The sequence below is a fragment of the Nanorana parkeri genome, unplaced genomic scaffold (assembly GCF_000935625.1).
Source record: "Nanorana parkeri isolate BGI_ZX_2015 unplaced genomic scaffold, ASM93562v1 scaffold1081, whole genome shotgun sequence".
Classification (NCBI taxonomy): Eukaryota; Metazoa; Chordata; class Amphibia; order Anura; family Dicroglossidae; genus Nanorana; species Nanorana parkeri.
In genome coordinates, this window is record NW_017307349.1 from 274880 (window position 1) to 298743 (window position 23864).

At 42.9% G+C, this 23864-nt stretch overlaps 1 protein-coding gene across 5 annotated transcripts in view; it reads left to right on the forward strand.

The window, feature by feature from the left end:
• Positions 1 to 666: 666 nt before the first annotated feature.
• RALGPS1 (Ral GEF with PH domain and SH3 binding motif 1) overlaps positions 667 to 23864 on the forward strand; it is a 302170-nt gene continuing 278972 nt past the window's right edge. For all 5 annotated transcript variants that reach the window (XM_018567671.1, XM_018567673.1, XM_018567674.1 and 2 more), the window contains exons 1-4: positions 667 to 756; positions 7353 to 7479; positions 20547 to 20654; positions 21436 to 21486. In XM_018567671.1, coding sequence (XP_018423173.1) covers positions 7423 to 7479; positions 20547 to 20654; positions 21436 to 21486 — 216 coding nt within the window. In that variant the 5' untranslated portion in view covers positions 667 to 756; positions 7353 to 7422. The remainder of the gene's footprint in view (positions 757 to 7352; positions 7480 to 20546; positions 20655 to 21435; positions 21487 to 23864) is intronic.

Genomic DNA, 23864 nt, shown 5'->3' on the forward strand with positions numbered 1-23864 from the left:
TGCAGCAATCTAACAAGATAAATTAAGCTGAACAGAAGTGGACAGTTCAATTCATCGATGGATAAACACAAACCTGATAAAACTACATCACACCGGGTCTATTTAAAAATAAAATAAGTGGGCTGGGCTGGACTTTTAAAAATATTCTCCTAAAAGTGTTTTTTTTTTATGTGATTATGTTAGTTTACATATTCCCAGTCATATTTCCAGTTAATTACAGATCCAATGCACATCTACAGTGTGCTGCAACCTCCATCACAGTTCTGTAATACATTTCTGAAATGAAAAGTGATTTACTTATGCTCTTTTTTGCAGGCAGTTGGTAAGAAAAATAATGTTCCACTTAATGTAAACCTTTCCGCCATATCCAGTAGCGGCTCCTTCCCTAATTTGCTAACTTGTTTTTACTTTCCAGGAACTAAAATCAGACTTTCAGTGCAGGTGCTCCTTAAGCTTGAACGGCATATACAGTATCATATATAATCATATTATGTAACAGTGTAGGTGATTTCCAGTTCCCCTTTAGGAGGCTCCCCACGCGTAGGCTGGAAATATATACAGTGCTATAAAACAGGAAATTCACAGCCATCTTTCTATTTTACATTACTCTTTCCTATAAAGGATTATACACATAAAGTAATTCATGTATGTCTGTTTTTCCTTGCAGAAACTGCTTTACCTTTATTGACGCCAGACGCTAAATGTCCTGCAGTCTGTAAGCAAACTGTTCTGGAATTGAACACAACAAAACTATGGGTAAGTCGAGGTCTGCTCCCTTGTACTGACAGCAGGGAGGTGGCGAACAGAGAATCAATGTAAAATATACTCCGACTTCATATTGTACGTGACACAACCAGAAACAGTACTGTGAGTGTAGCATACAAAAGAGTAACTTTAAATAACTAAATATTTCACATAAAACATCTTTATGTGAAAATAGTTGTACAAAATATGTTTAAAGCCACACTCCGGGCAGAAAATAATTTGCACACTGCGCTAGGTGTGTAAATTTATTATAAAGCTGGGTGTTATGTGCAGAGGGTGGCTGCAAAGTATGAAAATCTTACCTTGCAGCACACCATCTGCTGCACATAATGCCAAGCTTTCGGGCACTGAGGAGAGGGAGCAAAAACATTCAGAAATGCGCGGCATCTGTTTTGCGCATTTTTTGCGCACATTTTCCATGTAAATCAATGTCACAGATCTGCTTACAAAAACATACACGCAAAGAACCGCAGGGAAAAACACGCAAAAAAAGCTGTTGCCCTGGTGTGAGTTGAAAGGTAAAGTTCCCCCCTTTCTGATGAAGACGCACTCTACTAGGAGTGTTAGTGCTTATTGGGCCTTTCAGCATCAAGCTTCGGTTTCTCTCATTTGTAAGGTTGGCACCTTGTCCTCTGTTCATACTTTTGCCCAGTTCTACCAGATGGACATTCAGGCCTCTGTGGATGTTCGCTTTGGGCACAAAGCTCTTCAGACAACCCTCTGATTTTTGGTGGCCCTTTCTATTATAGAGCAATGTTGGTGTTTGTTTGTGATTTATCACAGGCCTTTTAGCCATTGCTTGCTGTGTTTCTCTGTTGGACTGTTTTTAGACTTCCCATTCGTTCTAATAACTTCCTGTGTCCTGTGATGCATTCCTAGAAGAAGTCTGTTTCTTGGAGTACAGAACACAGGGACTTAACTGTTGAATGGATGGATTATGCAGCTACATTCAAGTGACTGGACCCTGGCAAATCAAAGCTGTTATGACCCCTCCTACTCCTATCCAGGGGCGTCCCGAGGCTGGGTGACACCTGGCGCGGAGACCAGGTGACACCCTGCCGTGACATCATTGCGCATGCGTGGTCGTCTTAGTGACACCTGCCAGCAGCCATCTTGGTGATGGATGCCGGAACAGGGAGGAGGAGACGTTCACCCGGCGGGATGAGGTATGCCACCGGGTCCCCTCCTCTCTCCTGACACTGTCGGGCTCTCGGTCCGTGACCGAGTGCCTGACTTTTTATAGGGGGTGACACCAATATGACTGTCAGTTATTTTGTTGTCACCCTCCAATGGTGGCACCCGGGTGCGGACCACACCTCTCCCAAACAAAAAGTACAAAAGTGGATCACAGAAAAAAGAGGAGAGGGTCCTGTGATGTACTCCAAGAAACTGATTTTATAAGTAAGACAAAAATCATGTTTTAGTGTTAGAGTTACGTAAAAGTGTTGTCAGGTTTCCCATATTCTGTAGCTACAGGTATCTGAAATGGCTTACGTTTACAGATTTGCAGCGCTGTATATCCAACACCGACCACTAGATGGCGACCTTGTTACATTTTCTGGTCAATTTTCACTTATCCAAAACAAACGTTTTTTTTGAACGCTACTTTCATCCAGGGGGGTAGTGTTATCAAAATACAATTCAGGTAGGGTTTTCATTTGTGGTAATGCAGTATATTATTATTTGCTTAGCTGGGAGACTTCATGCATAAAAACAAAAGCCATTTATTAATAAAACACATTTGTCAATGATGAAGCAGTTGCTACTAAGATTCATACACTGCACTCAAGTCTGAATATAACTACCTCTTTTTAGCAGTTACATTAGCCTCTGGTTATTTGTACCAGATATGTCTCTCATGCCATATGGCTGTGTTAATCTGAGACTCCCATTCTCTAAGGTTATATTTTTTTCTGCAGAATGAAGCTTTGCTTTTTGTCATGTCTAAACATTGACCTTTCCATGCAGTCTGTAGTACATGTAATCTACAAGTTGGGAAGTTATGTCCAACACATGCAGGCTTTTCTACATTGCTTATGTCAGGTGCTGTGATTAATCAGTAACTGAAAACGAAAATCACCAGCACACCTTGATCACGTGAGAAGCATTTCCTATATTTACATAAATAAAAAGGCATCACAGGCCAACATTTTAGGACCACGTAGAATTCCAAAGTGATAACTTTGGCGTGAATAAATGATTCCTGCACAGTCCCAAAACATTGGTCTGTGATTCCTTTTTTTCCTGGCTGTCGCTACCACTTGAACAGCCAGTACAGTTGCCTCAACTACCAGACAATTTGATGTTTCTGCTAGTTGATGAAACTATGCTTACCTCATCCTTTGGTAGACGTGCCATGGTAAAAAACCTTGACTCTTCCTGCTGTCCAGGCAGTGCCACGTCTGGGGAAAAAGCAGGCAATGGCTCGACAGTGGAGAAAACTGAAAAAATGTTGCCGTGCATCTAGCATTGGAAGCCAAGGTGGCAAGTGAAGATTAAAAACTAAGCATTGCTATCCCAAATGCTACTGTAAGATGCTTCCTGGAGTTCTCCTTTTAAGCATCACATGGACTAGATGTTTTAATGCACATGCTTGCAAATTTGAAAGCTGTTTCAGAATTAAGACTTGCAGTCAGTGTCATGGTGTTCACCAGTGACATCTAGTTTCCACAATGTAAACAAGCTCACCAGAAACAAAGTTTTGTTTTTTATAAAGACCATCCAAAGAACTTCTTACCTCTTTGCTATGCTTCCAAATGTTTTGGTTAAAGTTTAAAGTATTTGTAAAGCCCATTCTACAGGAAAAAACAATATATATATTTGTAATTCTTTTTTTTCTGTTTGTATACAGTTTGGGAGATTTCCTTCACTACTTGTCTTGGATACATGACAGGAAGTGAGGAGGAATCCCTATTAAGACAGCTGTTGCCAGGTCACAGAAGGCAATTCTCCCCAGCTGTAATACAGTCGGCAATATAAACCTCCCAGAGATTCTAACTCGTCCCCATATCAGCCAAAACTGAATTGCTTTTAAATTTGCATTTACAAATACACAGCATGTTGCATTTCTATCAGAATTTGAATTTCTTTAAAGTCTATCTCCACCTCTTTGAGGGAAAACTGATCTCTTAAGACATGGTAGCGAAATAATAAAATATAATTTATTATTAAATAATCTCTTCTAACTAGGGATGCACGGTATCGGTGCCGATACCGAGTATTTGGGCGAGTACTAGTACTCGCCCAAATGCTCTTATGCCTAAAAACCCAAACTTCCGGTATCAGGAATCCGGGCAGTGAGTCATTAAATCAGGAAGCTAGGTGGTGAGTCATTACACACTGCACGGCTTCCTGATTGGCCGGGGATCCGGCTCCGTGCGTGATGAGGGAGCATAGAGCCGGTTTCCTGGCCAATCAGGAAGAGGGGCAGCATGTAATGACTCGCCACCTAGCTTCCTGATTGCTCGGGAAGATGGCCAATGAGGAAAGCCGGATGGTGAGTCATTACCCGCTCCCCAGCTGCCTGATTAACCAGAAAGGCCGCTTCATGCTCCCTCATGGCCTTGTGACGAGGAAGCATGGAGCCGGCTTCCCGGCCACTCAGGAAGCTGGGTGCCCTGTAATGACTCACTGCCTGGCTTCCTAAATGGTCGAGAAGCTGGCCAATCAGGAAGCCAGGCGGCAAGTCATTACCCGCCCCCCGGCTTCCTGATTGGCCAGAAAGCCGGCACCATGCTCCCTTTTCACCTGGTGATGAGGAAGCATGGAGACTGCTAATCGGGAAATCGGGTGGCGAATCTTTACACGCCGCCCTGCTTCCCGGGTAATCAGGAAGACAGGTGGCTAGTCATTACACGCTGCCTGGCTTACTTAATGGGACTTCCAGTATCGGCAGTCTGTATCGGCAAGTACCAAAAAAAAAAAATATTGGTACTCGATACTGAAAAACTGGTATTGGAAGCATCACTTCTAACAATAAATATGTAAATTTTGCTCATTGTCGTTCATGTAAACTCTGTTGAGACATGAAAATCCAGTCCAGTTAGGGTATGCAGAACGCTGTGGAGTAGCTCTACTGAATATCCTGGGATTGAACCTGTGGCTCTTCCGTCTCCTGAATCCCTTGCAGAGTGCATTGGGAACAAACAAACCCTATAAGGAGTTGCAGAAGGTTTCATAGCTCCCAGGTTGCTTTACTATTCATGTAAGCATGCATCAAGACACTTTGGGGTGCTTTCTGTAGCCATTTTAGTTTTTTTTAGTGACCACTTGTGATCTCCTGCCAAAACTTTATAACAGGCAGCAATACAAATCTGACAGTTGTCCTAACACTTCCCTACGCTATCCAAAACTTAAAACGGACTTACCACCGGATATACTTTTTCATTTTAAGAACATGCATACTTATGTGTAGGTATAAAGCTTACCGCTCATTTACCTCTCATAGAGAGAACTGTACTTCCCATGACAATGCCTTCATCTCTCCAAAAGGAGTCTTCTTTGTTTAGGTATCATCAAGGGTTAGCATCTGCTTCCTAAACTGGAATGATGTATCTGACATTACACAAGCCTGTAAATCCTGGTGTCTCTGTAAGTTTTGGGCTGTGTTCACAAATCTTTGACAAATATCAGACCTTGTTGCTGCCTCTTGCCACTTAAATTGTATCAAGGTTACAATGTACAGTCTAAATTGTAACTGTGCTGAGAGGAGACTGAAGAATGCCTTCTCCTGCCTTTAGAAGACAGATGCCACCATCTCAGCCTTGGCAATTTTACTTGTTTGGAGTTCAAGGTTTGTTTTTTATTGGTATCCATTTGCTGTGTATTTATTTATTACAAGTATTTTTATAGCACCGTCTATTTATACCATGCTGGCTGACATGTCAAGAATTTATTCATGCAGACTTGTTTAGTTGTTTATCTCCTCTGCATCTCCATGGCACAGTAATGATTCTAATCCCAAACTATGAAGATGTTTATTGTCTGTGTGTGCTGCAGACTCTTGATTCCAAGATGCAAGCCCTAATAGTTGTCAGAGGCTTGTGTTGCAATGAATTTTGGAACTCATAATTATTTTCTGATACGTTCCTTGGCTCAGGAAGGAAACTGGAATGTTTATGTTGTCCTTTTCGGTAATGTTATGGAGCTCTGTGTAACATGTTATCAGTCTGTATTGGAGAATAGGGATGAGCCGAACACCTCCGTGTTCGGTTCTAACTCGAACTTTCGAACATGGAAAAAGTTCTAATTCGAACTTAGAACTCAATGCAAGTCTATGGGGGTAGAACTCAGAAAATGAAATGTCCCCATTTTGAAGCCTTATTGCAAGACTGTAGCCAATTGCCATTTCGGACAGCGCAGTGCATTGTGGGATGTCCCGCGGTCGAACAGACCGCGGACATCCGTAATGTTCGGCGAACGCTAGAACAGGCTATGTTCGAGTCGAACCTATGTGCGACTTGAACATGCAGCCCATCCCTATTGGAGAATTGAGTAATCTGTTGCAAAAGATTTGTTTGTTTATTTCAATTTAAGCTATTTTGATACAAGACAGACGTCTTGGCTCTGGCCAAATGTAATCTTGCTGTTGACTCATCTCATTGTTCGAAGGGGGATTTTTCAACGTTGTGTAATGTTCCTCGCAAATAGTGAACATTTCAATTCTCTCCCTTGCCATTTTTTTGGGTATGTGTGCTCAAGCATCCTATTGCATTTCAACTGTTGTCATAGAAATGCGGGAGCTTCTATTGTTTTTTTTTTCCTCCAGCAAAGGGATACAAGATGTTCCCTTCACACCATTGCCCTTTGTTTCAGGAAATGAGAGGGAATCTCAACAGGGACTCAGACAGCAATAAACACCATCATCCAAAATGAAAAACTATTTTGTTGTCATAGAAATGTGGGAGCTGCTTTTGATTTTTGACATCCAGCAAACAGGATGTTCAGTTTGCAGCAATGTCCTTTGTTTCAGGGAGTGAGGGGAAATTCAGCAGGGTCAGCTGATAAAGAAAAAACCAAAAATTAAAAACTGTTTTTTGGATGGAGCTTCATTTCATTCCAATTGTTGTTAAGATGTCCTAGACATATAGAACATATATAGACTATCCTAAGATATTTCTTTCCGTAGGTTTTTATATGAACATGTATGCTTGGGTCTCCCGAGGACACAAGTGTGCAACAATTGAAGTGGTTAAAGTAGTATTAAACGATCAATTTTTTTTCCAGATCAAACAAATGTACATTGCCCAACAAAGCCATTCTTTAACTTTTTGCCAAAGCAATTACAGTCATCATGTTTCCCAACAGCTGGCTCAAGATCGCCTAGCTCACTGCTAATGAAATTAACGATAATTTGGATTTTGTCCAAATCCCGAAACGAATTGACTTTTTCTGTCTTGAATCCAGAAAAACAAAATAATGAAAAATCCGAATGTAAACCAAACAAATGTTTTGCACGCACACATCTATTGTTTTTCATCTATAAGCAGCTGAAGTTAATCTGGCAAATCTATCTTGATAATTGCTGTATTTATCCATGTTATATTACCGCTGATGTTGTGGCTGATTGTTGTTTGTCTTCTCCACAGGTCACCTGGGATTGTCGCAGCCTGTCACCAGCTGAGGTTGACCTCACCTTGCAACAACCCGTGGAGGAGTATGTATAAGCGAAATGGCCTCATGGCCAATGTGACAGTCACTTCGGCCACTCCTGAGGTACGGGTTCCTGTTGATTTGGGCACTAAGCTCAGCTGTATGAAAACATCCGTACAAGCTTACTTTGGCCTCCGATCTGGCAGCCTCTAGCGTCCCAGTGACTTATGAGCTGCATTTTGTTTCTTAGTAAAGCACATAACTTTTTTTCTGGTTTCCTTTACTATGTGCAGGATTTAGGTCTGTTTATATACATGAAATTTCAGAGTATATTTATTTTTCCTGTTAGAGTCTTGTGTATTTATTTCTGTTTCAAGAGCAACTTAACCAGTCTTTTTCAATTATTCAGTCTGGGCTTGCAGATAAAAACTTTGATTTCCTTTTAAAAGGCACTACCTAGCAAATCGGATGTCTTATAGGTGTGTGTGAGATAGGTCCTTCTACCAGGGTGCCAAAAATAAGTGGTACTGATCTCTGGGCACTCGTAAATATTTTCTCCCCCTTAGACAGCAATAAACACTTGGTGGGCCTATGACCTACCTAGCCTACTCGGAGTGTTTTTGTGCTCTGGCATCCTAAGAATTTGTCCCCAGTCGACCCAGGCGTATGCAGAAACTTTACACAAAGATGACAGTTGTCACCTGGACCATAAGTGATGGGAAATCCAAAATGTTACTCTTATCGCAACAGGTCTTTAATTTTTGTAGTTTTTTATGCTCTCTCAGTTCTGTTGTTAGCATTTCCCATCTCTCTAAAGTGGAAAAAATCTCTCTTTAGAACAGTTGTCCCCTTTTCTTTCCTTTTTATGGATTTTGTTTCTTAAGATTTTTCCTTCAATCACGCATTCCTGGATGCTACAGAGCCATTGAGGCACAATTTAGCAGCTTGTAAATTGGTTAGTTTCCAGCTTTATTCTGTGGGTTGTACCCAGACACCGCCAGGGAGAAGATGCCAGGCTGGCCTGTAATGTTGCTTTGGGCACTGAATCCTGTGTTTGGTGCTCATCTTGGTTAGCTGCAGGGTGCTATGCTGGTGCTGTAGTACTACCATTGGTTTAACCCTATCTCTTAAGACCCATTAGGGTGCCTGCCCACTGGGTAGGGGCGAAAATTGCTGGATGGGGCTTGCCCTTCACACTTGCGTGGCTGGCTGGAGTTTCCGCTAGACATTCAGGTTAGTCAGGGCTTCTGTCCCATGGGAGCATGGGGGTGCTGTTGCTGCAGTCACTTAAGGGTTAAAAATTGGAGCGATGGCAGTAACATAATCTATTGCAGCTAGTTTTTGGAGATCTCACTTTATTTGCATTTTTAGATTGGGCATCTTTTGAAAGGCGGAGCTTGTGCCCCAGACATCTCGTGGCACATGCGCAGCCTTCATTCCAGTAAACGTAACTGTGCAGACACACGTGGACTTTAGCTGAGTCTCATGCCTGTGTCTGCTACACCTATACAGCCCAGCAATCGCTGAATGTTCCTCAGCTGTCTACAGTGACCGGTCACAACAGGCTTAAAAGAGAACTATGAGGTAAGTGTTTTCCCCCATAGTTCTCTTTACAGTCACAGGAGGACATATTCTAACCTTTGACGCAGTGCACATATGTCTAGCCTGCGCCAGACATACCCAAGTTCACCAGCTTGGGGCCTCTGAAAAAAGCTCAGCCTGCAAAATCGTTCCCTGTTCACTCTTATATAGCTTATTTTGTATGGAGACTGGCACCACCTTAGAGCTGTTCGTCCTTCCCAAATTATTTGTTCAACAATATCAGCAGATTCTTGTGAGTTCAGAAATTCTGCTTGGAATAGTCAGTAATTTCTTCTTTGCATCAAGGAGATTTTCCTGACCTCTGTGGACATCAAGGATAATTACTTGCATATCCCCATTTTTTCAAGGACATTAGTGCTAACTGCATTTTTACTATGGGCACACAACATTACTAATTTATTTAACTAACTAAGGGTCAGTTAGTGCTTATGCACTGCACCTTGAGCCTTCTTGAACATGCTAGCCCCAGATGGTCTCTGTTGAGGCAGTCCTATGTGCCCAGTTTCACTCCATACTGTTACAACTCAACATCTTGGCTATGTGGGGCAAGCAGGCTTAGTTTCAGGATTACCCCATATTCCTGTTCAGCCATATTGGAAATATCCCATCACCAGACCGGAATCCCAACCTGAATGTATCAGTAGGTGCGGAAATGACCTGCAGATGGCATTAGCCACGACCATTTGAATGTACAAAGATTAGCCACCAGCACACCAAAGTCCAATTCATCCTTCTGTCTTTATTTGACATCAGATAAACATGGAATCACAAATGAGTGCAACTTTTCGGAACGAAGGGACCGAATAAGGTTCTGAAACATTGCACTCGTTTGTAATGCCATGTTTATTTGACGTAAAATAAAGACTGAAGGATCAACCAGGAATCAGTCAGATATTGCAATGGCAGTGGCTTAAATCAGTCATCAGGGGAGGCATCAGAAGTCTCAAAGAACAAGAGACCTGATTTTGACTTTGGGCATGTATCGCATTCCGGCCCTGACCGCCATTCACATCACAGGTGTGGACTTCAGGAGTTATTTTGAGACCTCTGTCGAAGGAGGGGGATGCTGGATGTAAACCTTCTGGCTTTCAGGCTTAAGAACAAACTGGACAGATTCTCTGCCGGGACAAAGAACCCTCCGTCCTTCATGGTGGATGCCCTAATGATGCAGTAGGATCAGTTCAATCTGATATATGTCTTTCCTCCTCTAATGCTCCTTCTTTGTCTACTACAAAGGATTGAGGAGGAGAGAGCATTCTGGTGATATAATTGCACTTATAATAATTTAGGTTTTGAAGCCCTGGCCCAAAAGGGACAGAGACTTCTCAGTTACGGTCTTACCTACACTCTTGAAGGATTGAAAGTTTACTTCCCACAGTGTCTCCCTTTGCACTTGTGTTTAACCCCTTCGTGACTGACGACGTACAGTGTACGTCACCAGCATCGGGGCTGTTTAAACAGACTCCCGGCGACTTTTGCCGCCGGGACTCTGTTTAGTTCAAGGCAAGAAAGTTCCATCCCAGGACATACTCAGTGGGATGAATGTTAGCCTTTTTCCTGTCTAGTCTGGATCAGCATTTGGTGTGGAGCACCATCAAGGGTCTTATCTTAGCCTTGGCAGTTCTTTTTCAGAGTCCGATTGCCTTGCAGTCCTTTGTACAGGTGGTTGTTCACATTGTTTCATGTATATATTCTCCAGTGTCTCCTTGGGATCTCCACATTGTCCCAATGGTCTTTCAGAGGCCATCCTTTGAGTCAATTAGGCATATTCCTCTGTCTACCCTTACCAAGGTTGCCTTTCTCGTTGGGATCACTTCTGCAATGCGAGTTTATGATTTGGCGGCCCTGACCTGGAAGAAACCCTTTCTTCTGTTACACAACGGCAAGGTTGTTTTGAAGCTTAGAGCCTCCTTTCTTCCTAAGGTGGTTTCTTCTTTGCAGATTAACCAGGACCTTGTCTGTGTCCTGCCCCAAAACATTGTAAAGAGATTTCTCTCCATTGTTTGGATGTGTTATGCACAGTTCAATTTGACCTCTCTGCCAGTGCCTCTTTTTATCAACTATACTCTGGCAGTCCTGAAGGCCTGCAAGGGTCAGTAGGCTTATCGCTCAGTGGATTCAGCAACTCATCATTCAAGCTTATGACCTTAAAGGAGAAGTTGCTACTAGATCTGTTAGTGCTTTGGCTGGCTTTTCAGCATCGGGCATCTGTTTCTTTTTTTTTAACAGGTAAAGTTTTTTATTGAATTTTCATACATAAAAACAATCACATAAAGACAATGACAATTACAGATCGACATTCTAAACTCAGCATTTCCAGCAGTCCGTACAAGACAATACAATAATGATAACTCAAAAGATAAGGATACAAATACAAGTAGACAAATACATCAAAATAAATCGACTTGTGGATCATTACACTCTGTCTGGGACACTACCGAATCAAAACCCAGGGTCAGCCATACCACTGAAGGCAAGCCCCCATAGGGTCAAGGAGAGGAGTAAGAGGAGGGGGGAGAGGAGCAGGGGGAAGAAGCAGTCTAGCAGAGAAGGCCAGAAAAAAGGAGAGGTAGAAGAGGGGGATGAAAAGGAAGATTAGGTCAGCATCAGAAGGGCGGGAGTGGCTAAGGAGAGAAGGGAAAGGGAAGGAACAGGGGCGGGGAAAATTTAAGCTCGATAAACCGCTCCCTGGGAGAGATCACTGTGGACATGTAAGTCTGGACACAATCCTCCCAAAGATCCTCTGTCAGGGCAGGTATGTCTGCCTTCCATTTCTCGTAGAGAGGTATCAGCTGGGAACCCCCGTCACATGTCAACCGAAGGTATAAGGAGGACAGAGGCTTTTGTATCCCCTTCAACCTAAGGAATCGCTCAATCCGTTCCGAGTCAACCCTTATCGGACCAGGGAACTGGGCTCTATGTGCGTGTTGTAGCTGTAGATATCGGAACCTCATAGTCAAAGGCAAGGAATACGTGGCTCGGAGAGCTTCAAATCCCAGCAACATCCCCCCAGGCATGATGTGTTTGATCATTGTTATCCCACGCCTGGCCCAGAGCTGGGGCTCCGGGACAGAGAGCAAATGAGCCAATCTCGGGTTACCCCAAAGTGGTGTTTGCGGGGAGATAGTGCCTTCTGGCATCCGTCCCCTCCGCACCCTGTCCCACACCCCCAAAACAGTGCTCATGGGTCCCATGACCGTCCCGACTGCCTTTGGGCCCCTATACACCAGGTTGCTCAGACCAGCGTAAGATCCCATCAGTGCTGCCTCCAGGGTCACAGCCGGGTTGTCCCTATCCCCCTCAAACCACCAGTGGGCACTCACCAGGACAGACGCCCAATAGTATGATTTAAAGCAGGGAAGTCCCAGTCCCCCCTCAGACAGAGGGAGTCGCAGGGCCTTCCTGGATACCCGGGGAAGGGGCATGGTCCGATATTCCCCATGGCAGGATGGAGACATCTTGGAGCCTCGGGAGCACTGAGGGTGTAACATAGCATAGGTCAATTCGCGAGAATGACCTATGTGATGCCGAATGGCAGGTGTAGTCCCGAGTCTCCGGACGCCACCACCGCCAGGGATCCACCAGGGGGGCCGCAATAAGAACATCCTCGGTGGCAAAGCCAGCAATGAGAGGCAGCAATTTGTTCAGAAGCTGTACCGAGGCCGGGGGCGGAATATAGAGGCCCACCACCACCATTTCCCTATGTAATATTTATCGGATAGAAGGCATGCGATGGGCCCGGTCGACTGCGAAGAAGGCTGTAAGCTGGGCCTTAGGGAGCAGAGATCGAATTAGGGACTCAGCAAAGGTGAGTGGGTCCTGGCCCTCCATACCCTCCGGCAGGCCAAGCACCCGGAGATTACTGCGCCGGGTTCCGGTTCTCCGCATCCACCGCCCGGGACTCCAGAGCCTTAACTTTAGTCTGCAGGATGCGCATAGTCGCCGTGTGAGCCCCGACGACATCCTCCACCTCACCCACTCTACCTTCCGCCGCCACCCGGTCCCGAAAGCCGTCCAAGTCTCTCCGGAGCAGACCGACATCCGACTGCAGGTGATCAATCTTGGCCGTCAGCGCACTCTGACACCCGAGATTGCCGCCATCACCGCTGTGAATTGGGCAGGCCCCGGCAAGGACTCCTCCGGAGCTTCCCGCTGGGCCGCCATTCTGGCGCATGGCTGTTTCAGTCCGCGGGACGGCTGAGACGTAGGGGTAGTAGGGCGGCTTGTAGATGACCTCCGGCGCCCCCGAGACATACCCCCGAGATCAGGGCTCAGTCTGGGTCCAATCCACGGTCCACTCGAGCGCTCCACGGGGCTTGGAAAAAGCAGGATAGTAGGATAGGTGGCGGAGCACAGTTACTACACATGTGCTCCGGTCGCCATCTTGGACACGCCCCCCCGGGCATCTGTTTCTTGTTAGGTGGCCACCGGGTCTTCTGTTCACACGTTCGTTAAGGTTTACCAGGTGGACAGAAGATATTGGCTTCGGTCATAAGGTTTTTAAGCAGCCCTGTGAGCTCAGAGCTTTACTTGGTTACTTAGTTCCTTGTTGTTGATTTTTCTGGGGCCTGTTGGCTGTTTGTTTGCTGTGTTGCCTTCCCCTCATCTGGACTGCTTTTGGACATCCCAATGTTCCTGAATACAAAAATCACAGGATACAGGTGCCTCTCTGTTATTATCATCGTCTCCTATAATTTCTTGCAAAGAAAACTGAGCTTTGCTGTGCCACTGTCCAGTCTCCTGAAGGTGGCAGCATAATCTCAAGATACCAGAATACAGGAATCTTCTGCAAAGTTTTCTTTGTTTTTTTTTACAGGTAAGACAAAATCGTATTTGGCTACAGATACACTTTACATTTTTTTAATCAAGGTGGATAGAATAACCGTAGAGAGAAAACAGAAAGCCCCTTTAAATAGAGGCCATTCTTATTAACAACTGAAGATCCACTGATAAACATTAGCTTGTCATTTGTAATCTCATAAACCTGTCTGGTAATAATAGTTTGTCCTGACAGCATTGGCGCCAATGCGACCTCATGTCTGGGGACGATCTGTGCTTTCTGCGTTGTGAGGCGTCAGGTTCTTAAGTAATAAGGACATTTGCACGAGGACACAGAACAGTTCAGAGTGATGTCAGAGGTCACCAAAGACGCAGTGTTCTTTGGGAGTTAAAAAAGTTCTGCTTCTTATGACTGTAATGATCTCTGATCACTTAATTGTATCAAATTTAAAAATGTGTTCACTTAATGTTGGGATAATGTAACCTATAATTGAACCTATTCATTACCAGAGGTCATTAAAGTCTAGATGCCCAGATGAAATTTAGCAGCATCATTTAATTTGACAAAGCACGTCATAACTTATTTGCCTATCTAAATCATTTTACATTGTTTTTTTAAGTAGATGAAAAGCTTTTTGTAGAACTAGGAGTGCACACAGGTTTGTGGTCCTAGGTTTACAATTGCAGGTAGTTCCGTTTGTTAATCTACAGATTTCAGTGGGGAATAGGTAAAAGGAAAACTGCAGAGACTCAAGAGGTGAGGTATCTTCTTCAGAATTCCTACTTCCACCCAGCTGCTGTGGCCCTTTTGCAAACAGTTGTGCAAACCCTAATAAATTCTTCATGATGTGGTATAAACAGATAACTGGGGAGTTCAGGTGTGACCCAATTCACAAACCTAAATTTTCAGTAAAATCTTAATGCACAGAAACACAATGTAATAGCCAGTTTTTGGTAAAATATAAAAGAGGAGGTTGTACTGCGTAAATGGATTTTTTAAAATTTTATCTTTAAAAAAAAAAACTTTTTTTACTTTATTGTTATCACATAGGGGGCTCACAAGGCCCCTTTGTGATAGCACATTAATGTTGACCGGTTCTTATTAAGGGGACATTAGGGATCTATAAGACTGGTAATGTTATCTCCCTACTCCAGTGAAGCTGATCAAGCACAGATCGATTCCAGGTGCAATCGACAGAGGGGAGATGTTCACTAATCTCCTTCTGCTCTAGCTGCCGACACCTACTGTGGCTGTCCTGGGCCTGTAGGATGCGCTGCAATACCTATCTTTATTGGAGCTGTAGTGTTTGTTTTTTGCTACAGGATGTTATCAGTTGCTATTGGTCAAGCTGAAATTTGCACATGTAAGGCTGGGCACACACCTTACAACCATCGCAAGACTTTTTTGTCTTGCGATGGTTGTAAGGTACTTAAAAAAACGTACGATTTGCCTATCTTGCATAGGCAGATTGTACTTGCGATGATCGCAAGCCACGCCCCCTGAGGGGCGGGCTTCCGATGACCGCAATGCCGAACGGGCAGTGTGCGCTTGCGCACACTGGCCCGTACGGCTTTTATCGTACGGACATGCCACAAACCCGCCGAACATCGTACGATGCTCGGCGGGTTTTCGAACATGTCCGTAAGTTAAAAGTCGTGCGACCTTACAGAAGTAGAGGTCGCACGGCTTCCACACACCTTACGATAATCGTACGATCGCGGGATTTCCCGCGATTATCGTTAGGTGTGTGGGGACCTTAACAGCTCCCTCTTTCTGTATGGCTTCATTTGAGACCAAGTGTACAGTAAGAAATTGATAAGTGCCGAAGTGCTATCTCATTAGATAATCCCATAGTGCTCTGGGAATATTTGTTGTGTATTAAATTTCCATTTGTAAAACAATGATTGCATACATATGTTATAAAATAAACCAGTAAACATTGGTAAAAAATAAAAACCTTAAAATAAAAAAATAAAATGGACTCAAACTGATTTGCTTTTAACGTCTTTGGGCAGGAAAGAGTTCTGTAGTATTTTTTTTTTTTTGTGCTTTTTGTGGTTATTGTGATGATTACATGTCTCCTTCAAACCTTCTCCTAAACCAGAAAATCCCACTAAACTGATTGCAATGGATTCTGCAGCTGATTGTCCGTTCCGCCGAGACCACGGTCTCCTAGCCTTTCAGGCGCGACGGTTAGCTTTCCCAAAACCCAAGGATTATTAAAGACCGGAGCAAAGAAACTGATGACTTGAGTGAGCCAAGCACAACAAACCTCATCTGTAATTATTTCCACCGACCACTAATTTATAGTTAGAATAGGGGTCTTTTAATAAAAGTTGCGCCCCCTGTGTGTGTGGACAGAAAATGCCTTTTTATTCCTTTTAAGATGAAGAGGAGCCCTCTGAACTTGACATGTGGCTACAGTGGGGGGAAAAATATTTATTGTAATTTGTAAAAAACTAGTCAGCTGAGGTTGTGGGTTGCTTTTTTTTTGTGGAACCACAGTTATAGGGAAACTAAAATGGCTTGGTGTCAATTTTCTATAGGTTTTTTTTTTTAAAGTTTATACATTTTTTTAAAACTGTATTTTATATTTGATTTTATAAGCATACAGAAGAGTTAACATTTAATACACGGTAGAGGATTCCAACACCACTATGGGGTTTCTAAAGAGAGGACATTTGTCTCCTTTCAGTTACACTTTCTACTATTAAAAACTTCAGATGGAGCTGTTCAGAGGGAGAGGGTGGAATCACTCCTCCCACTTCACTCACTAGTTTTCAAATTTTAGATTGAGCTACTGAGCTATGTGAATAAGCTTACTTCATGAGGTGACAGAAAGTAAAAATGCATAACATACATCATTTCATATTTTCTTGAGAAGAAAAAAACGTATATTAAGCTTTTATTATGTAGTTCTGACCATGATTTTATAAAATAAATATAGTGTGTATATGTACATGTATATATAAAATCTACACTATCCCTAAACTCGGTAGTTAATTCTTAAAAATGCATTCAAGTACCTTAACTATTAACCAAAATGTAGCTTATGTATGCATCTCGCTGTAGATCCTCAAATCATCTCTGAATTGGTGCTGACACCGTCCTTACTGCTGGAGGGTGGCTACTTTTGTTCTCCATGGTCCCTGTGTGTGTTGTAAAGTAGCCACTGCTTCAAGCTAACTCCCGTGATGGACTACAATCTCACGGTTAATTTACTCATTTACATTGAGATTGTAGTCCATCACAGGTGCAAGCTTGGAGCAGTGGCTACATTAAAACACACGTAGGGACCATTGGGAACAAAAGTAGTCACCCTCCAGAAGGAAGGACCGTGTCTGCACCAATTCAGAGATGATTTGAGGATCTACAGCCAAATGATACACAAATAGGGTACATTTTTGTGATTGTTAAGGTACTTGAATATATTTTTAAGATTTAATTCCTGAGTTTATTGTCACTTAAAGAAGCAGCGGTGGGAAGCTGATCTGTGTGAGATAACCTATGTACATATTGGGGAATATAATGGCTACTATAAAGCCATCAAGAATTACAGTGGCAGAACAGTACTATGATCTTTTTAAGGCATCAAGTAATACCCCTATTATTTATCTTGCATGCATGCCAGGCCAAATCTAATCTAAAGAACTCTGGCCATGTACAAATTATTATTTTTTTAAAATTAGTTTTGCAATAACAGAAGAGAAGAAAACACTATAACACAATTAAAAGGTTTCTAAACTCTCAGCTTTTTTTTGCATATATCTACTGCTAGTAAGCAGTAGATATATGCATAAAGTAAAAAAAAAAAAACGCTCTAACAGTGGTTTAAACTTACCTGTGTTTTCCCCGCGCGCTCCCGTCCGAAAATGTGAAAATTCTCAGGCGGGCGCATGCGCAGTTCATATTTTTGGTCGGGACGCGAGGAGGAACGCAAGGTAAGTCTATGGACGCGTGTACCCACATGCAGACACCGTGGGGCAGGAAGTGCCAGCAGACCCAGAGGAGTCAGCGCTGGAACAGAGACCCGCTGCAGCACTGGAGAGAAGGCTGAAAACATCAGGAAAGAAGATTAGATTAAGAGACATCATTTAAGGTAAGTGCTTTAACCAGTTGACATCCGCGGTGTTAAACCCCCTTCCCATCCAGGCCATTTTTCAGTATTCAGCGCTGCGGTACTTTAACTGACATTTATTCCGTCATGCAGGGTGAGGGGAAAAAAAAAGTTGTCTTAATGTCACTTTAAGTCATCACACTGGATAGAGCCAGAGGCACTACACTTGGTAATAGTTGCAAAAGATAACAGTGCCAACTAAACACAGAATTCAAAACAGAACAAATGCCCACCCTAGACATGTGCAATTCGTTTAATTCCGAATCAAAATTCAGATGAATTTTACGAAATTCAGACACATTAGAATTTTCGAATACCAATGGGTCCGAATCCCAATTTCGGTTTACGAATTTCGGATCCCTTCCAAATTTCGTTTAAAAACTAAACTGAATTGGACATGTGACTTTTCTGGCCAATCAGATATGTTTTTTTTTGTTTAATGCATCCGAATGGTTCTGAACACGAATTGTCGTTACAGCAACATGGGAGCCATCTGATTGGTCAGAAAAGTCACATGCCGTAACAATAATTTGTGTTCAGTATATACATATAATACTAAAGCTGAGCCTCGTGGACCCGAATGGCATTCGGGATCCAAATTTCCTAATGCAAATGTATATGGCTCCCAGACTCAAATGGCATTCGGGAGCTCCTGAAGGGTTAAGTGCTCATTTTGGTCTAGGATCTAAAATAAAGATATACTCCTGATCCTTGATCCCACCTGGCTGCTAGACTGGTCCCTGTAGCTTCTTCTTCCCCGGGCCCCAGCGGTCCAAGGACCCACGACGTCATCACATCCATTCACTTGCATTGGACATGAGGATGTGGAGGGAAGACGGGTGGTCGTATTTTTTTTTTCTATTTTGGGCCCTAGACCAGGATGAGCACTTAACCCTTGCAGTGCAGGGATAGCCCCACTGCAAGGGTTAATGGTGCACATGTCCAGAGATCTTCAAGTTGTTGCCATCTTTGCCATTCAGGTCTCCGTTTAGCACAACAGCTGCTCTCAGACTTTAGCTGCAATCTGACTCTCTCCCTTCCCTTTGTGCAGCTCCATCCATGCATTCAGTCAGGTATAGTGAGGTCGATTTAACTATAGGAGTTGAAAAGTTTCATACAATAAGCTTCACACAATTTTATCATCCAATTACCGGTATGTGCAAAGCAAATTCCTGTTTACTTATTTCATCTGCACATAATTGCATAATTGAAGTGAATATTTACACAGTTTATTGTGCAAAGAGTCTTAACTCCTTTAAAAAATTAGCCCCAGTCTGAAAGGAGACCATTACTGCTATGCTATCTCTTTAGAATTCCAATAGTGCTTTGGCAATCCTTTCTCATGTACTATATTTGTATTTGAAAAACAAAACTTATGTACATATGTAGTCAAGCTCTACCATAAGTCTTCAGACTTTTCCTGCATGCCCAGCTTCTATCTTGAGACTTTTGGTAGCTCCTATCAAGTTAGGGTGGTTCCAGTGGCCACTTTGTTCTGTTCACCCTGGGGTCAGTCTGTGCACAGATTGCCCATGGCAGCCAGCAACAAATGTGAAAAAAAGGACAGCAAGTACGAATTAACAGACACAAAGACATAGAAAATGCACCACTGATGTGTAACAGTTACAAAATGTGAAAAAAGTAGCATATACACAAATATAAATATATTAATATTGGTCATTTAGACGGATAACGTCCCATTTTCTGAGGCAAAGACGGGGGGCACGGGGGGTGGGGGGGGGGGAATACTTGGTTTGACTTGGAAAAGCTTTTCCTCTTTTTTTTCTCTCCCGGGGAATTGTGTCGGCTAACTATGCACTACGGACACATATACACTTGTATGACTCTGTTTGCAGTCCTCTGTCATTTGCCAGCAGCCACAAGTGTGATTGCTTTATAATGTATACTGTTTGACAGTCACTGACATATCTATCGGAGTGTATGAAAGAGTGTATGAAAGCACTTGTATATATAATACAGATGCCTATATGTATCCATTATGGTGTGTCAGTTATTCCTCCTATGTCTGTATTATTGAGGTCATTTCTTGTAAAGCAGGGATTTAATACCCTGGCTGTCTCTAGGTTTTGTGTACAGACAGAGCCTTCATTTTTCATGCTGCCCGTCTACGGATTAATCTAGCATGACAGTAGAAAGGCTTGGGTATGAGGCGGTATGATTGGGTGATCCTTATGAAACACAATGCACCTTGGGCAGGTTTTTTCAGTTGAGCAGCATGCTGCTTCCCACTAACAGCTTAAGAAAGTTTATTTGAGCTTATAAATAGTCTCTTATCTATCTATCTATCTATCTATCTATCTATGTTAATCCTGGTGTCTGAACGGTTCTTGACTAGTTACAATTTACAGTCAAAGTGATCACGAGGTGGAAGGGAGCCTGGGGAACTGCTTTGCATTTCCTGCACCAGACTCATATATCATATTAGCCTAGGTAAAGTTACTGGACTGGAGCTGAAAGATTGCTTTTTATTGATAAAAGGTAAAGCTTTTTAAAGTACATAAGCAGTTGCAATATATTTTGTCATGACAGTAATTCATTCTTGCAGACTTGTAAAGGATCCACTTCAAGACTTGTCAGCATTGAAGGTGCACAGCATGAGCATAGGAAAAGTGTACCTGCTCCAACTGATGGTACAGCCCTGCTTATTGTTAACCCTTTTCTGTTTGGCAGGGGAGTAGCAGTTCAGATTCTCTAGATGGGCACAGCTCGGACTACGCCAACAAAAGCTATGATGCCGTGGTGTTCGATGTATTGAAAGTGACTCCCGAGGAGTTTGCTGTAAGTAACTTAACTAGTAGTAACTAGAAATAAGGCTTCTTCTACATGAGCTTATCTAAGCCCAGCCCATTCTCCTAGCCTTTTTCAACAAGTGTGTTGTGGCACCCTGGGGTGCCTTCCTACTTCCTCGAGGGTGTTTGAAATCATGTGATGGGAGTACTCTAATATGAAGGGGGACTGAGGACTCTGATGTTAAGGGGATACCCCACGTTTGTTGTGTTTTTACTTGGGGTTCCCCCTTAAAATCCATTACATTTTAGAATGGGGTGCCTCGAGATTTTTTCTAACTTTTAAAGGGTGCCCTAACTGAAAACAAGTTGAGAAATGCTGCATTAGCCCATGAGAAGGAGAGCTAACTTCATACAACCAATGGAACCAGGAGATGCCTTCTTTGTTTTAACTCTGTATCCTGCATGACTAGGAAAAACAAAAGTAACCAGAGGGAGGTTTAAACAGGATACTTGATGATAGCACACAAAGTACGGGAACAAAAAAGGAAATCTTAATTATATTGACAAGGTTCCTGAAGTGCCTGAAAGAGCTCAGGTGTTTTAAAATATATAACCATCCTTTAAAATGTGTGATTTTATGCTGTTGCCAAGTTTTTCATTTTGTCTAATTTAGAAAAGATGTTTATTAGATTCTAGTTGACATATTTCTAATGGAGAAAACCTAATATGTGACTGGATGTTGCTGGCTTTTCTTTTTGTATATCTATCACTACTAACAAATGATGATTCTGTTTTTAAAACTCTTCTATTCTTTTGTGTTTTTGTTCCAGAGCCAGATCACCCTGATGGATGCACCAGTATTTAAAGCTATTCTGCCCGAGGTAGGTCCCAACTGTTGTAAAATGATTGCTTTCCTGCATCATCTGCAGCTGCTCCGTGCCCATTCAGTAGCTGTTCATGCATAGCTATCCTACATATCCATGAACAGATGCACGGTATTGTGAAAATCAAATGCATTTGAGCACCAGATAGGCTAGATAAAACTCATTAACGTGAATATATAGTCAGAACTGTTTTTTTTGTATTGGATTGTGTTGGGAAAAATGTAAACCCTTGCCAGTTTAGTTTATTTCTTCACTTCCTTTTCCTTTCCTAAAGACCCAGAGGAAGTAAAAAAAATTCCCCAAAGTGAGAGGAATTCTCTTCTTAGACAGTTGTCCCTGGAACAGGTATCCCCATTGTAAGATTGATTTACCTTTTAGCTCTCATTCTAGGAACAACTCTAAAATGTTGGATTTTCTCTTAACGTTCTTAATTGGTGACAGTGGTCACCAGTAGGAAAAGAGGAGTGAACCTCCCTGTCATAGACAGCAATAATACCTTGATAGAGAGTCTAACCCTCCAATCCAGCTAATCCAGCATCTACCAAACACTAAATACCCGTTTTAGGGAGAGCAGTCCTTTTAAAGACAGTACTTTGTGTGTCTAATAATGCTCCCTTTTATATGAAACTTTTCTTACTATTCATATTAGCACATTTTACTCGTGTCATCCTTCTAAAGGTGCCCATACACTGCTCGATTCTCGTACGAGAATCGAGCAGTGTGACGAAGACGTGCGACCGTTTCCACTGTACGGTCGCACGTCTTTTGTCTAAGGAGCATGCTAGAAAACCAGCCGAAAATCGTACGATTTTCGGCTGGTTTGAACGGTGCTCGGGAGACAAATGCCGAACGGGCCGGTGTGCGCACACTGCCCATTCAGCAGTGCGGTCATCGGAAGCCCGCCCCTCAGGGGGGCGGGCTTGCGATGATCGAGAGTACGATCTGCCTGTCCAAGATGGGCAGATCGTACGTTTTTTTTATCACTTTACAACCATCACAAGACTAAGGTCTTGCGATGGTTGTACAGTGTATGTCAGTTTGCTATGAATTTAGCCAGAATTAATTTGCAAACTGGCTGATTACCAGTGATGACCCTGACATCGAAAACCATGCCAAACCTTTGTTTCATCAGAATCTGGGATTACACAGATGGCTGCTGAGTATCTCTTTTCCTGAATTTCATTAAACGCGCAACTTAAGAGCGACGTCTAAACCCCCCCCATTAATGCTGCATCATTGACAGTTAAATTGACCGCGACAGACCTAGCACTGATGAAAACCATATTCAGCGTCACTTTAGATGGACACTCAAGGATTAGCGGTCAACGTTTTTCTTTCTTCGTCACGGTTAACGGCAGAGATTAATCCCTGTAATGCATCTCTTGCTCAGAAATTATCTGAATATTATAACAGAGGGTTTGGTGGGGTACAGAATGGGGTTACTGGAGCATTGAATTAAAATATGCTTTATCAGCTCCCCTTGCTTTGTACAGGCGGATGCTAAACTGTAAAGAGAACCAGTCAAGATTCAGCAGGAATTTAAATTCTGATTGTTATGCTACAAATGACATTATGAAATACACTATTTGACATCTGATTAGCTTGATTTGAGGACATATCTGGAGTTGGGTGGCCACCAGAAGTTTGACAGTTGCTGTCTTGTCAGCCAATGTTCAAACTATGTGTTGGCCTGTCGGATTTTTCAATCGACTCTCATCAAGTCTGACAAACGGCTACTGAATACAATAGTCATCAGCGTGGATGGGGAAATCGAGAGAAATTTGAAGTGTTTATGGCCAGCTTTGGTTTTGCTTTCTCTTTGAACCTTTTACACTTTAGGCAAGCGGAAGTCAAATTACTTGATGTAAGGAGTCTCTAGGCCCCTGCCATTACTAAAGGGCAGCGTAATATTAAGTGTATTTAATGCTACAGAAAACTAAAACAGAGACTAGGGACATCCTTCAGGAGATGGTTCAATACTGCAGACATACTACAGGAGCGGTTAGAGACTGCAGACATACTACAGGAGTGGTTAGAGACTGCAGGCATACTACAGGAGTGGTTAGAGACTGCAGACATACTACAGGAGTGGTTAGAGACTGCAGACATACTACAGGAGTGGTTAGAGACTGCAGACATACTACAGGAGTGGTTGGAGACTGCAGACATACTACAGGAGTGGTTGGAGACTGCAGGCATACTACAGGAGTGGTTAGAGACTGCAGGCATACTACAGGAGTGGTTAGAGACTGCAGGCATACTACAGGAGTGGTTAGAGACTGCAGGCATACTACAGGAGTGGTTAGAGACTGCAGGCATACTACAGGAGTGGTTAGAGACTGCAGGCATACTACAGGAGTGGTTAGAGACTGCAG